Here is a 16296-nt window from a genome sequence, read left to right on the forward strand (position 1 = left end):
CTAACTCATATATATCTAACCATATCTCTAGCAGGTATACTGCAAACGAGTCAATTATTAATTATTATTATAAGAACAAAGTGCTACAATTAAAAGAGATTCTACGAACTCAAATTTATAAATTAAGGTAGCTTGATATATATGAGAGGCCGTTAAATCTAGTTGACAAGAAAATGAGCTTTACGTACAATTTGACATTTCATATCAAATCACAATAATTTATTTTTGTATAATTTTTTTTTTGTAGATCAAACATGTCTCCTTATCAAATATATTGACAAATTTTGGATGGAAACTAGGTTTTTCCCCTACCGACAAGTGAAACTTGGACCCTCCTCGATCATTTTACTTAAAATTAGGGAGAATATTTTTTTGCAAAGTTTTATATGTATACCCAAATCTTGTTGGATTCGTTCGTGACTTCCTATCGTTGTTATCGATCCTTCACACAAATCACTTTCATGTACTCTACCTATATACGTCGTTTTCATAGTGGCACTAATTAATTAGCATATTCCAATCTCAAGTACTCAACGATAACAAAAATATTGGAATATTATTTGTAATTTCAAACTCCTAGATTAATGTAGGCCCTAGGATTAATTGTTAAATTCCAATTTTATTTATTCTAATAATAAATATACATGAATCTGTGCGTAGAAGAAAATATGTACGTACTTTGATGGTCATGATCATATTAATTGTTGGATATATATATATATATGTATTTATATATATAAACCCATGACTTCAAAGGCAAGCTGGAACCCAAAATATGCCGGAAGGTACGTACGTAAAGGGTTGTATATGATCATTATTATCCTGATAACTTGATACTGATCTTTTACTTAATTATAATAAGAAATAGTTGATCGCTTGAACGTTGGAGCTCTCTCTCACTGGGATCGCCCAGCCCAAGTACTTCTTCTTCTGATCCTATTTGTAGGGCATGCATGCATTGCGACAGGTTGCACTCATGCGGCCGCCCTAACAGTTATATATACCAACAATTATATATTATGTTTCAATATCAGACGATCGCTAGAAAACTATGAATATTGGATCATGCAGGCGATGCATGCAGGTACGTAGCTTAATGGAGGTTTTTCTTATAAAATACTGCACATGAAAGGGATCAGTACCTTAATTAATTGAACTTATAATTAGCTAGTAATAATAATAATAATAAATTATTAATTAATAAGCTGATCATGATCATGATCAAACAATATAAAATATAAAAATATACTGCACATACAAAGGGATTCATGCTTAACATGAGATGGCCGGGCATTGTTTCGATCGGATGTGCGATGCATTTGATGATATAAATTAATATGCTGGATATATATTGGGAGAACATCATGTTCTTTCTATTTCTGTCCCCCTTTTGGGTTCAGTTCTCATCCACAAAACTAGGTCACTTTCTTTCCATGCAAGCCAGGCCACATATATGAGTTTTGCTAATAATCATCTACATGCACCACCACACACTATACTTTTTTTTTTTAAATTTTATTCTCTTTAAACTTATTGAATTCTTCTACTCATCATCCATAACCACACATTTAATAAGAGAAAAAAATAAGAAAATAAAAAAAATGTGGTTTGTGGGGATATCATGAATAGAATTTTTCCACATATATATACCATATAATATACTTACATTAATTAATTTTCTATTACTTTATTTCCATCACACTCAAACCCTACATATACATATATATATATATATATATGTATATATATATATTAATGGCTCACGTACAATATGATATAGTCTTCTCCCGGCCAAATCCCAATATTCCTGATCTGTGCCCTGATCATCAAACATGCTATAGCTCCTCATCATCAACCTTTAAATGAAACTTTCTAGCACTTAAATATGCATATGTAATTATCAAATTTTCCAAGTTTGCAAATCATGCCATTAGGCCGCCGAAAGGTTGTACATAAGTCCACGAGGGGAGTTGTGACGGATGGATGTATCATTATTTAAAGAAAATTAAGTAAAAGATATTTGTTAATTAAATAAGAGATATATTATATAGTACAATGAAATGGTGTGTCTTTCAACGATGTTTACTTGAGAGATGCATGCCGTCCAAAAAATTAAGGCCCCGCGCGGGGGGTCACTTTTACTTTATGTGTTTTTTTTTTTTTTTTTCAACGAGTACTTCTACTGATCTTGAAAGAGATTGATTTGGTTGTATAATAAAAATGCATTGACCTTGAACACTACTTTTCCTTTCACTCCAATTCAAGCTAGCTTATAAAATAAATAAATATATGATCATGAGTCGCTAGCTAGCCTCCTTCTTTGTTTATTAAATCAAAAAACATATTTTATTGCAAATAATTAATAAGATTGTCCATCCGAAATTGAAGTACTAATTAACTTCCACATGACTTGTTGGGGACGTTTTACTGCTACCCACTTCTGATCTCTTACGACCAAAGAGTAAGGTGGCTTAGAGGTTTTGATAGGGTGTCTCCGATGCCTGAGTAATGATATGAATCTTTTTAGAGCTAAATTATTCCAGAGTTTTCATTAGCATGCCTAGATTCTTTAAATAAAGCTTTTGACCTCTTAGAATCATCCAAACTAACAGTTTCTACCACTATTTAAAATTTGAACCTCGAAACATTTGAGCTATTTACTCACTTTGAATGAGTGAACATCCCAACCTTCCCAGGATAAACGGGCGAACGTTCATATCCTTAACAAGCTAACATGAGCCCTATCGGGCTAGAGGAGTTTGAGCCTTGAGTAAAGTGGGTCATCGGGCCACCATGATCTAGGCCCATGGTAGCACCCCGCGAGCCATTACGATTGTATTAAAGCCATTCCATGACCCTTCAGCATTTCCCAAAAATTATTAGTATCAAACCAATTTGTTTTCTCTTGTTTTTCCTTTCAAAATCAAAGGCTCATTTACTTGCTAATTCCTTTCTTTTTCTTTTTCTTTTTTGGGTAGACTTTGCTCAATTTTGAGTGTAAGAAAATTGTGGACATGAAAACAGTACTAAATAATTAAAGGATGATGCTAAATCCACTAGACGGTGGCCACCAAATGTGTATTTTTTTTCAAACATTTTTTAAATTCCCTTAAACATTAAAAAAAAACAAAAATATAAACTCATTAAAAAATATTTTCTTAATCATTAAGTAAAAAAACACAAATTGGTGGACACTCTCCGTTGACCACTCTCGGTGGACACAATATTTTCCATAATTAAAACCAATTTGAAGATATATTAATGAGTTAATCTTATAACTGGTTCAACTGTTGTTCCCCAACCAAGAACCCTCCAATGGGTGACTTCCGCATAGACAACTCACTTTAGTTACTATGTACCCCCATTGCAGGGTATTACGCACGCTGCCCTCTCTTTCTCTCCCCAACTCACTCCCATGAAACCCAGGGTATTATGGCTCTCATTCTCTCCCACGGAACCCAGATGACGACCCCTTTACGCCACTCTCCCCTCCCTCTTTGTTGATTCTCGCACGGAAGCCCCCTCCATCACCACTCTCCTCATTCTCAGCCCCTAATCGTGACCCTCCTAGTGCCGCCAACAAGATTCTCTACCTAGTGCTGCCACCGACGTCTTTCTGGCATCAATCCAGTGTCACCGACGATAGATACTAGATTTGAAATTGCAGGTTTGAGAATGGGTTTCATTGTAATTTTAAATGGATTGTGGTTTGATTATGGGTTTGTGGTGGGCGACAGAGAGGATGGTGGGCGACGAAGATGGTTGGCAGCCGGTTTGAGAGTGGGTTTTATTGTGATTTTAAATGAATTGGAGTTTGTTTGTGGGTTTGTGTTGGACGACGAAGAGGATGGTGGGTGTCGAAGATGATGGGTGACAGCAAAATTACTGGAGGGTGACTGAGCGGCGATGGGTGACAACGGCAAGAGAAGAGTGAGCTGATGTAGTTACAGCTTGAGTTCGAGGAATGCAATGTGAGGAACAATGGGGCTTACGGGTTTTGCTTTGCAGAATTCATATTCCAATGTGATGCACCTCTTTTGGTTTCATATGGAATGTGTGACGTGGCGAAATTATATTGGTGTCTGTTAAGGCTAAGGATGTAACCGGTCCGGTTCAGTCCGATTTTAGACAAAATTTAGGACCAAACCGGTATGTACCGGTTTTACATTTTCAAAAACTGATTATGCGTTGATTATCCACCTAAACCGATACTTCTGGTTTTACCGGTTCCGGTCCGATTTTAATCAACTACCATAAAACAAATTCTGCGATAAAAAGAAAATTAAATATTCTACCATAAAAAAAACTGCTCCCATGTAAAAAATATGCTGTCATAAAAAATCTGCTATAACAAAAAAACTGCTATAGAAAAATCTGCTATAAAAATATAAAATCTGATATGAAAAAAAAAACTGTAACAACAAAATAAACCCTAAATCAGAAGCTCATTAAAGTTTTTACAATATGCAGTTATGCACATATTGATGCCAGTTCATAAAAAATACACAAAAGAAAAAAAAAAAAAAAAAAGGATCAACCAAAACTGACTTTTTTTATAAGTGTTCAATGGACACCAAATAAATTGGTATAAAGAAATCTCAAGTACATGAACTGCAATGACAAGCCAAAAGGGCAAAGTACCCGCCTTTTGTTACATAGCACAAGAGAAAAAGTTTTTGGGTTCCTTATATCAATACACAAAATAAATATTAATAGAGAAAGAAAAATCATCAATGCAATAACAGAAAATCCAAATAGAGAATACACACAATGCAAGAAAGATCATAAACAATACACACAAAAAGAATACACTTAGAATATACACATAAAGAAATTCAAATAGAGAATACACACAATGTAAGAAAACATTGTAATGATTCAAGAAAAAACAAAACACACAAGAAACCAAACCAGTAGAATCACTGATTGACATCCATGCAACCCAAAAAAATTTATCAGGTTCAAATCTACTAACAGATATATATGAACAAACAAACAAAATTACCCACAAAAACAAAAAGGAAAGAAATCAAGCTATTTTCAACTCAATGGGGAACTATACATGTTCATCCTCGATGGAGAGCTATGCAACATATATGAACCCTAAATCCTAAAATATAAAATATAAAATTATACCTTCCACAGTTATAAAATATAGATTCAGATTGATGGGGAGCTATACAAAAAAATTATAAATATAAACCCTAATCATATTTCAAAATCTGTAAAAAATCATAAATCTCAAATCTGTAAATTCGATAAAAAAAACCCTAAATGAAATGAATCAATTAGCAATGAATTGAAACATTGCAATGATTCATGAAGTGAATGTAAGATTTTGAAAATTAAAAAGCATATATATGTTCACATGCCAATTAGCTCGCCGAGAGAGGGGAAAACAATATCTGTCATTCTGTAACCTTGGGAACAACTGGAAGTGGAGGAGAACAGAACGGACCAACAGTTTCGACGGCGAGGGGCTGTTGACGGCGTGAGAGAGGGGTTGAGAGTGAGAGACAGCTGCGGCAACTCAGGGACTCGAGAGGCAGAGCAGAGAATCAGAGATGGTCAAGCGGGGAGAGAGAGTGGGGGTGGGAGGGACCGTAATATATATAACCCCATTAAACGACGCCGTTTGGCCTTTGGGACTAAAATTTAGTCTATATGCATAATATATATAATACGAAGTATAGTATATATTTTATATATATATATTAATTATATATATAATATATATAGTGATATTAATATATAGTATACTATATTATATACTATAATACTAACTATATATTATACTATTATAGTGATACAATCATAATAATACTATATACTATACTAATACTAATACTAATACTATATATAGTTATATATATTTTGTTATAGTGATTTATATCTAATACTATAGTATAGTATTAGTTATAGTGATTTAGTATAACTATATTAGTATAAGTATAACTATAGTTTATATTAAACTATTAGTATTAGCATATATATTAGTATTAGTTATAGCTATATAATATATTAGACTATGTAGTAATATTAATATTAGACTATTAGTATATCTATATATTAGTATTAGTTATAGTGATTTAGTATAACTATAACTATAGTCTATATTAGACTATTAGTATTAGTTATATATTAGTATAGCTATATAATATATTAGACTATATAATAGTATTAATATTGGACTATTAGTTCCTTGGATTGAATAAGAGGTTGATGAATGAGATCTTGCATTATCAAAGAGGAAGAAATTATTTTTATAATTTATAATTATTTCAAGAAAACTCTAATTATATCATTTATGAGTGTTCACTATTTCTAAAATAGGACGACAACGTTAGAGGATCGAAAATGGTGTCTCGTTGTACAAATAAGTATAATTGTACTTTTTTTTAAAAAATATTTTTTAAATATTAAAAAAATACATACATTCACTAATAATTACTTTTTTTAACTAATAAAAAAATACAAAAAATATCACTTTCGGTCCCCTATCATTTTCCTTCCGAATATAACCTCAGATATGCTCTCGCTACAACACCACCAACCAAAAAAAGTCAAAAAACAAAAAAAAAATATTCTAGATAGATTACTGAAAACTTTGGAATAACCATTTATTCAGCAATATAAATGATGGAATTAATGAATAAAATAGAAGAAGACATGTAAAAATGAAAAGAAAAATGATTAAATAGTAGGGGGAGGGGGATGGGGAAGGGTAAAAAGAGTACTGGGGAGTAGGGGAGTAGGGGAGGAGAGGGGTAGACCAGAGTGGGTCAGAAGCAAACGTTTATGAACAGGCAGTTCCATGTGCACACATGGGTGATAATTGGCGAAGGAAGAAACACTCATCCACAGCAAAAACTACACATTTAGTGGAAACAAAGAGAAAGACGATCCACCATATCTACACCCACATGGTTAAAACCCAACCTTTAGCACTCTCTCACTGTTCTCTCTGATCTTTAAGCATACCCGATTCAGAGAGAGCCAAGAGATGGAGAAGAGCAGCGATGGGTTTGTGAGGGCCGATCAGATTGATCTGAAGAGCTTGGACGAGCACCTCAACAGGGCTTGGATCATGGAGAAGAACAAGAAGAAGGAGGATGGCACTTTTAACCATACTCTTAGCAATAGTATTCATATTGACGTCAGGACCACCTCCAGGACTGTGAAGAAGGAGAGGCAGGAGTGGGAGATCGATCCCTCCAAGCTCGTCATCAAGGCCGTCATTGCCCGTGGCACCTTCGGCACCGTTCACCGTGGCATCTACGACGGCCAGGATGTCGCCGGTCTGTCTCCCTTCCTCACACCCGACTTGTAATTTTTTTTTTATTATTATTTTCTCTTCTTCTATATCTACTTCTCCTTTTCGTTTGATTATAATCTGCCAAATTTTATATTTTACACAAATTTTGTTGTTTCTTTTTAATTTTGTTCTTAGTTTTTGGCTTGAAATCTCGATTCACGACGTTCCCATTTTTGTTTCCCTCAGAACCCATTCTCCTTTTTTACTAGTAGCTTTTCCCTTCTTGTGGCTGGGGCTGCCGTTAATATAGTTTCCATAATTGTCATTTCTTGAAGGAGCTTTTTTTGTATGGAAAGTTGTTACTTGTAGTATTTGTGTTTTTTTCTTTGGATTAATCTAATCTTTTCTTAACGATTTGGCAATTCAAATGATACCCAGTTGGTTTTGCATACATGCATGCACTTGTCTTCAATCAATTTGGTTGATTTTGATATAATACTTTAATTCCGTCGGTCCTATAGCGAATTGAGGGGCCATTCTGACTGGCAAGCTGACACAATCTCTTGGTACTTTTTCTACTTTTTGACTTTTTAATAACTATTAAAATTTCTTAATCCTTGGGGATTTTTTTTTTTTTTTTTATAATTGAAAAGAATTTATTAAAACCACGTAATTAGGTAATGCCAAGTACACAGGAAGTATACTGGAGATAACCTAATTACATGCTAGAAGGGATTGGGGATTCTGTACTCTTACGAAATCTGTAACTTATACACGGGTTCGGAGTGAATTTGCTGATGATAGGACATACTTGTTTGATGCTATTGTATTTGTGAACTTTCATGTGATCTCTGCCTATAGTTAAGGTCTTATTAGAAAAAATGGTCTTATCAAGAAACATGGTAATTAATCTAGTGTGGTATCTAAATATTACGATTTGTTTTCTCCTCTCATCGTCGTCACAATTTAGTAAAGCTATTGAATTTCTTTGTAAGATTATGTTAGCCTCTTTTGAATTTGTTATGCTAAGTGGGTTACATTTGTTATATATCATTAATGGTAGTACCCAGAAGCTGTTAACAGTGGTTTTCTGTGGTCTGTATTCGTTCTTGATATTTAGTTAAATTGCTCGATTGGGGTGAGGAGGGTCATAGGACAGAAGCTGAGATTGCTTCATTAAGGGCAACTTTTACGCAAGAAGTTGCTGTGTGGCATAAGCTAGATCATCCAAATGTTACTAAGGTTTACTCTCTAGTTCTGCATCTTTTCTGTCTTACTAAGGTTTACTATGGCTTTATGGATAGCTAATCTTGTTGCATAATAGATCTTTTCAGATAGATGCAAGGCACCTCTGCCTTTTTTATAAGCAATCTCCTATATTGTTTTCATTTTGAAACTGTTAAAGTGAATTAGACCAACCTGAATTGGTTAAGTTGAATAAAACAAACTCAAGTATTGCTGCCTGGTCCAAATATCTGTATCAAACATGCAGGCTACAATCGAAAATGCTGCTCCATTTCTTTAAAATTGTTGTAATTTACTCCTTCAAAGCTAAAAAAAAGTGCTGGAAAAAGTGGTTAACGTGTTTGAGCTACCTAAATTGCTCCTTGTATTGATCTCCATGGAAGTGAGAGACATGGAAAGGCATGTTGGAGTCAGCATCTGAAGCTAACACAAATTGAGAAATGGTTCCCAAGAACGTAACCACTACCAGTGCTAAAAGAACAATTAAGGGAAGAAAACGAATTTCAATTATTGTTGAAAATGTCTGATGCCATTCTATCACATGTAACTTGGTTGTCCATGTCTAGTTATAGGAGAGGCAATGCCTTATGTGTATTTATAGAGGAAAACGCTACCCATCCCGCCCTTAAGTCCCGTTCGGACATCCCGCTCGACGTGTCAATACACGTTGCAAATGAAATAGAGTAAAATAAAGACACGTTGTGATTTTAAAACACAACGGACCCGAACCCGCGCGAACCCATCTCCACTTCACAAGCATCCACTTCGCAAGCAGCCTTCGCGAGCAGAACCCATTCGGACCAGCCATTGCTGCCGAGCTCCCGAGCTCCATCTCCGACCTCATCTCCCCTCCCTCCATCTCCGACCTCATTTTCCTTTTCTTTTTTTTTTCCTCCCCGCGCTCTCTCTGCTTCTCCCTCACCTGTCTACCCCGTTCGGCACAGCCATCTCCCCCAGCCCCACGAGTTCCAGCCCCACCAGTCTCTCAGCCATCTCTCCAACGGATCGGACCCAAGATATAGTGTTTTTGTTTCCCTTTCTGAGTTTCCTCTGCTCTGCAATTGATGTCCGAAGGTTTTGTTTGTTTTTTTTGTTTTTTTGTTTTTTTTTTTTTGTGGTTTGTCTGGGATTTGTTTTTTCTTCTAAGTTATGTTGCTCTAGTCTTGTTGTGATCTCTATGTATTGTACTAAGGAATGAAAATAAAATTGAAAGATGGAGAAATTTGTGAAACAAGAACTTGCACTTTACATGTTTGTTAAAATGTCTCTATGAAAATCGAAATGGATTGGGTAAACTAGAAGTTAACCCTTCAAGCTAGCTGATGAATTTCAAGACTTATGGAATTGCAGGAATAGATGGTAGCTAGTCATTTTAAAAAATTTAGTTGATGATAGACATATGAATCCTTTGCTTGATCTTTTTTATGCCAAATTTAGTTTATGCCAATGCTTTATTTTAATATCCTTGTTTCACATGTTGTATATTTGCAGAGAATTTGAATGTTGCAATGGATGCCGATATAGAATTTTCAAATAATGAGTGTGATGAGGTAGAAATTGATAAGGAGATTGGAGGTGATGAAACAATTGAAGAACCTACGGTTGGAATGCAATTTTCATCTGTAGAAGAAGTGCATGCTTATTATATGAAGTATGGTAAGAAGAAAGGGTTTGGGGTATCCAAAAAGAATATTAGACAGGATGACGATGGGACAGTAAGATGGTTTTGCTTGGCATGCTCGCGAGGAGGCACATTGAAGAGTACGGTTGCCAATGTTATGAAACCAAGACAAACTGTAAAGATGGGATGTAAGGCTAGAATTAATGCGGTATTAAATGTTGAAGGTGGATATACTATATCTAAGGTGATATTGGATCACACCCATGCCTGTAGTCCGGGGAAGGCAAGACATTTCAGATGCTTTAAGAAGGTTGATGCTCGTGTTGCTAAGAGGCTTGAAATAAATGACGAGGCAGGTATAAGGTTGTCCAAAAATTTTAAGTCTTTGGTTGTTGAGGCGGGAGGTTATGAGAATGTAACATTCGGGGAGAAGGAGTGTCGAAACTACATTGACAAAGCACGACGACTTCGCCTCGGGGTTGGAGGTGGTGTAGCTCTATGTAACTATTTCGAAGATATGCAAAAAAGAAATCCGGAGTTTTATTATAAGATTGACATTGACAATGAGATGCGGTTAAAGAATGTGTTTTGGGCAGCGTCAGGAGTAGAGCTGTGTATGAATCATTCGGGAATGTGATTACATTTGATACAACATATCTAACTAATGCGTATAAAATGCCTTTTGTACCGTTTGTGGGTGTGAACCACCATGGACAGTTAACTAATATATAATATCATTATGGATTGGACAGTCAATCCAATGAGGACGCAACTACATTTGAGTGGTTGTTTCAGTCATGGTTGCAGTGTATGAATAACCAACCGCCAAATGCAATCATCACAGACCATGACAAGGCCATGAAAATTGCAATATCGAGGGTGTTTCCAACTTTTAGGCATCGATTCTGCTTGTGGCATATAATGAAAAAACTTCCTGAGAAATTTGGCTCACATTGTCAATACGGGGAAATCAAGAGTACCATACATAGATGCGTATATGACTCTTTCAGTCAGCATGAGTTTGATGAACATTGGTGCCGTATGCTCGATACATATGATTTGCATAAGAATGCATGGTTAGTATCACTGTATAGTGATCGACATTATTGGGGGCCAGCCTATGTTAGAGACACATTCTGGGCAGGAATGTCAACCACACAGCGAAGTGAAGGAATGAATGCATTTTTTGACGACTACGTTCACTCTAGAACTACTCTGAAGCAATTTGTTGACCAGTATGATTCGGCCCTTAGGAGGAAGGTAGAGAATGAAGTAATTGCTAACTTCAATTCCTTTAACACGGACATTTCGTGCATAAGTCGTTATCCTCTTGAGAAGCAATTCCAAAGTGCATATACTTTTGCTAAATTCAAGGAGATACAAGAGGAATTGCAAGGATTTCTATATTTGACTACTAAGGAGATGGGGTGTGAGGATGGTAGATATATGTTCGTTGTTGTGGATGAGGTTCAAATTGGTAATGACTTATTAAAACGTGTAACCTTTAATGTGGAAGTTGATCAAGATCCCATTGATGTGAAATACAGTTGTAAATTATTTGAGTTTAGGGATATTTTGTGTAGACACGCTCTCCATGTCTTAACTCAAATGGGCCAACATACAGTACCATCAAAATACATCTTGGATCGGTGGAGGAAAGATATTAAGCGAAAACACACCTTCGTGAAAAGTAGGTATGACACTACTAGCATCGACGATGCACGAAGGTACGATAGGATCCAAGATTGTTTCTATGAACTGTGTTCCAATGCTTCAAAGGCTGAGAGCAGTTGTGTTAAATTGATTAGTCAGATAGAACAGTTGAAGACACAGTACCCTGGTATCGCTGATCATGATACTAGCAACACAGTTGATACAGCTCCTTCGACGGAGGCTTCAACCCCTAGAGTTCTTAGTCATTTGGTAGTTCGGAGTAAAGGAAGACCACCGTCTAAGAGAAAAGTGCACCCCACTGAGAAGAGTATTAAGAAATCCAGTACGAAAAGGCGATTGCACAATAACCAAGCTGAGGTTCATTTTTATTAATTTTGAATACTAAATTTACGATTTACTTGTTTTTTATTTAATTTATTTTTAATTTATACTTTTAGCACTAGGATCAACAAAGTCAAGTTTGGACACATGCGCCGGACTTTTTTTCAACTCCTTCGACTGCTCATCACTCACAGGTAATGTAAAACTGAAATATTTTGAAAATCTTTTTAGTGAATTGTGTTGACACTGACAAGATTTTTTATGCCTTTATAGGACAACATTACAGAGGCTTTCCATCAGGACTTCAGTGCTTTTTGATTGATAGATACAATGAGACAAATTTGTACTTGGGATATTATTGGACCCGTTTTTGTATTGACGTGTTTAGATCATTAATTGTAATTTTGGGATTGTATTAAACCTGTTTTTGTATTGACGTAGTTAGATCATTACTTCTAATATTGGGATTGTATTGAACCTGTTTTTGTAATCGTCATTTTTATAATAGTTTCTTGATGCAATATCATAATCATACTCATGACATTGAAATTACTTCAAAACAAGCCTAAACAAAGTACCCATGATATTGAAATTAACTTCAAAGATTACATATTGTCTTACCATTTCCCTGCAAATAAGCCTAAACAAAGTACCCATGACATTGAAATTAACTTCAAAGATTATATATTGTCTTAGCATTTCCTCCCAAAAAATAAGCTTAAACAAAGTACCCATGACATTGAAATTACTAAAACTACAATGACTCTCTCAACATTTCTCTTGCGCCTCTCAATCTCCGTTTCTAGTCGATGTCGAGTTGTTTGGACATCCATTGCTAGTTGTATCTTTTCAATTTCGGTTTTTAAACGGTTGATTTTCTTCTCGCCATATGGTGGTATTTCTGGGTTATACCAACAAAAATATCCGCAAGAATGCCCAGCTTGCAAAATCAGCCAACACATTAGGAAACAAGGATTACCATTCACTTCTCAGCAAACAAGATTTAGATTTGAGATACCTGAAAGTTTTGACAACTGAAAAATCGACGCCAGTCATTATCCTCTGTATGTGCAGTTCATCTGCATGCTTTAATACCACAAAAGCATATTGGGTATTCATTTTGACAAGAGTTCTTTGAGCGTGAGATATTGCTAGTGCTACAACGTGCTTCCAACATTGTAGAATATCTAGTCTCGTGCAGGAATATGAAGACAACACATCTAGCTTATTAATTGAATAAATAGTAGACAACACATCTAGCTTATAAATTAACATCAACTAATAAAAAACACGAATCTATTTGGCAACACGAATTAACATCAGCAAATAAACAACAAATCTAGCTTATAAATTAAGTGAATAATAAAATTAAAAGAAAACTAGCATCCACTAGCATGTACTTTTTTTTTTTATATTTGGTGGGAGTTCTAGGATTCCTTTAAGTTTCTTGCAATCCTCCAAGATCAGGATATTCAAAGCATCAAATGTTCTTACGCTTGTTAGAAGGCTAACAATATCAGTCCCTGCAAGATCTATTTCTTGCAATGTCGAATTACAATTAAGTGTTAAAAAGAAATCCAATTTTGATATGGCAGAGTTCTTAAAGATTGAAAACTTCCAGTGCTGGAAAAACTATTGACGAAAATGGAGTAAGATTTGAATAATCATAAGCATAAAGTTCCCTTACGTGCTTAAAATTGAAACATACTGCTTGGTAAATGCATAAGATGTTTATAGCCTCCTAAATTCAAAATGCGAAGCCCACTGAGGTTCCCAGCAGATGGAGGCAATCGGTTTTCACAGAGACATTTTAACAAACATGTAAAGTGCAAGTTCTTGTTTCACAAATTTCTCCATCTTTCCATTTTATTTCCCTTCTTTAGTACAATACATAGAGATCATAACAAGACTAGAGCAACATATCTCAGAAGAAAATACAAATCCTAGACAAACCACAAAAAAAAAAAACAAACAAAACCTTCGAACATCAATTGCAGAGCAGGGGAAACTGAGAAAGGGAAACAAAAACACCATACCTTGGGTCCGATCCGTCGGAGAGATGGCAAAGAGACTGGTGGGGCTGGAACTCATGGGGCTGGGGGAGATGGCTGCGCCGAACGGGGTAGACGGTTGAGGGAGAAGCAGAGAGCGCGGGGAGGAAAAAAAAAAGGAAAATGAGGTCGGAGATGGAGGGAGGGGAGATGAGGTCGAGATGGAGGGAGGGAGCTCGGCATCGATGGCTGGTCCAAACGGGTTCTGCTCGTGAAGGTTGCTTGCGAAGTGGATGCTTGCAAAGTGGAGATGGGTTCGCGCGGGTTCGGGTCCGTTGTGTTTTAAAATCACAACGTGTCTTTATTTTACTCTATTTCATTTGCAACGTGTATTGACACGTCGAGCGGAATGTCCAAACGGGACTTAAGGGCGGGATGGGTAGCGTTTTCCATTTATATAATCCTCGTGATCCAAAGTTCCCTTTGTGTTTCCTTTATATAATATTTGGCCATTTGATCTAATAGCACAAACCTTGAAGTTTTGACCATGGCGGGAAGCCTTGCTTCTTGTGGGACAAAGAAAAGGCAGGGTATAGGGCTGCTAATGTTATCGACTAAGGAAGCCTCAAACCATGTTTTTTCCCTTTTGAATTTCATTTTCATTAATTTTATATTCTGGGCTGCATTTCTCATCTCCCGATGTCATAGTAGCAATTCGAGTACTATTGCTGTCTGACGATTAAAAAGAGTTCGTGCATTTGGATGTTTTAGCTATTATGAATGTACAGTACATACAGTTCAAGTTGATTCTTTTTTTCCCCCTTTCTCAATTGGTTTTTTTTTCTGTTTTTGTGGAAAATAGATGAAATTATTAATATTTCTGTCATCCTTCATTGTAGTTTCTGTCCTATTTGACATTATGGTCTTTTTACTATCCAGTTTATAGGGGCAACAATGGGCTCATCAGAACTACAGATACAAACTGAAAATGGTCAAATTGGCATGCCAAGTAATATCTATTGTGTTTTTGTGGAATATCTGCCTGGGGGTGCTCTGAAATCTTACCTCATAAAAAACAGGAGAAGGAAGCTAGCTTTTAAGGTCGTCATCCAGCTTACACTAGATCTTGCTAGGGGGTACCCACCATTTGTATCTTGCTCAGTGTTTGCAATTCTTTTGTTCTTCATAATACTGTGGTTTCCAGTTCAAAAGAAAACAAAGATTCAGAAAAAGACAGGCTGCCATCTCTATTTATGCTCTGAGTAGACCAAGTACTCTTTCTGATCTCTTCTTGTTTTGGCTTAACATCACACAAATCACTTTTATAACACTCTTTCTTCTACCTTCTTGGGCTTTTTTGCTATCTTTGTAGGTTTTTCAAGCCAAGATCACATAAAATAGTACTGAAATGACACCAAGCTTTCCAGAAGTACACCAAGCTAACTCATTCATGCCCAGAGCCTCCCTGATCCGCTACTGGAGCAAGCGCATCTCCAACAACCTCCCGAAACCACTCTTCCTTCTGTCCAAAGCTTCCCCTCTCAATGCAATCGACTCCGCCATTCTTACCAAACCCGCCACCCAAAACTCCCTCCCTGCACACCTCGATACCTTATGCTCCTTAGCCAACTTGTACTGTACCTTCAACTCCTCGAGCATAGTGCTGTGACAAAGACGCCAACTTTGATGTCTACTCCAACAAAGGCTTCGCCGACTACGGCTCTTCTCGTCGAGGTGGCATCTACTCTTTCAAGAATTACTCCGATGGGCTGAACGACCCTGGTGACTAGTTCAAGAAGTACAGCGGAGCCTCCACTGCCCACAGCGAAGCATTCACCAATTACGCAAACAACGCAAATGTTTTCACCAATTACACAAACAACGCAAATGTTGCTTACTCCAACTTCACCAGCTACGGCTCATGAGCCACCGGCAGCTCCGGGGAGTTTAAGAACTACGACAAACTCGTCAACGTTCCGAATCTCCGATTCACAAACTAAGAGTTTGACGCTAACAATCACAAACTTTCTTTCTCAAGCTATAGCAATGATACGAACTCGGGTTCCTATTGAAGTTAATTTATGTTTTCCAGAAACTCTTTTGTTTTCTAGTTTACTATTATTAGTGTTTGTTCTTGTTAGCTATTTTTGGGAAGTTGTATTTCAATCAACGAATTTGTGAGTCTCAAT

The 16296-nt window shown here is 36.3% G+C and overlaps 2 protein-coding genes across 3 annotated transcripts; both read left to right on the plus strand.

Annotated features, from left to right (window-relative positions):
- The first annotated feature begins 6775 nt into the window (after positions 1-6775).
- Positions 6776-15897, plus strand: LOC108988490 (probable tyrosine-protein kinase kin-31). The gene is made up of 4 exons (XM_035687348.1): positions 6776-7298; positions 8376-8497; positions 15047-15256; positions 15769-15897. Exons 1-4 carry the CDS (start codon positions 7004-7006, stop codon positions 15895-15897), a joined length of 756 nt encoding a protein of 251 aa, XP_035543241.1. The 5' UTR covers positions 6776-7003.
- On the plus strand, positions 10490-12594 carry LOC108988467 (protein FAR1-RELATED SEQUENCE 5-like). 2 transcript variants are annotated; one of them, XR_004800859.1, is made up of 3 exons: positions 10490-12152; positions 12233-12310; positions 12390-12594. XR_004800859.1 is itself a non-coding variant. In XM_035687545.1 (3 exons), exons 1-3 carry the CDS (start codon positions 10932-10934, stop codon positions 12436-12438), a joined length of 1038 nt encoding a protein of 345 aa, XP_035543438.1. In that variant the 5' UTR covers positions 10490-10931; the 3' UTR covers positions 12439-12594. The 2 variants fall into 2 exon arrangements, 1 of the variants encoding a protein (XP_035543438.1); XM_035687545.1 differs by having other exon boundaries at positions 10490-11848; positions 12239-12310.
- Positions 15898-16296: the final 399 nt, after the last annotated feature.

This window comes from Juglans regia, chromosome 2, assembly GCF_001411555.2.
Source record: "Juglans regia cultivar Chandler chromosome 2, Walnut 2.0, whole genome shotgun sequence".
Classification (NCBI taxonomy): domain Eukaryota; kingdom Viridiplantae; phylum Streptophyta; class Magnoliopsida; order Fagales; family Juglandaceae; genus Juglans; species Juglans regia.

Bases quoted from the DNA above. Each gene is read 5' to 3' on its own strand.
- LOC108988490 (XM_035687348.1), top strand. From the start codon at position 7,004: ATGGAGAAGAGCAGCGATGGGTTTGTGAGGGCCGATCAGATTGATCTG. The intron at 7,299-8,375 runs GTCTGTCTCCCT...CTTGATATTTAG, and splicing joins CGACGGCCAGGATGTCGCCG to TTAAATTGCTCGATTGGGGT. The intron at 15,257-15,768 runs GTATCTTGCTCA...CCTCGAGCATAG, and splicing joins CTAGGGGGTACCCACCATTT to TGCTGTGACAAAGACGCCAA.
- LOC108988467 (XM_035687545.1), top strand. From the start codon at position 10,932: ATGAATAACCAACCGCCAAATGCAATCATCACAGACCATGACAAGGCC. The intron at 11,849-12,238 runs GTACGATAGGAT...TTTTAGCACTAG, and splicing joins AGCATCGACGATGCACGAAG to GATCAACAAAGTCAAGTTTG. The intron at 12,311-12,389 runs GTAATGTAAAAC...ATGCCTTTATAG, and splicing joins CGACTGCTCATCACTCACAG to GACAACATTACAGAGGCTTT.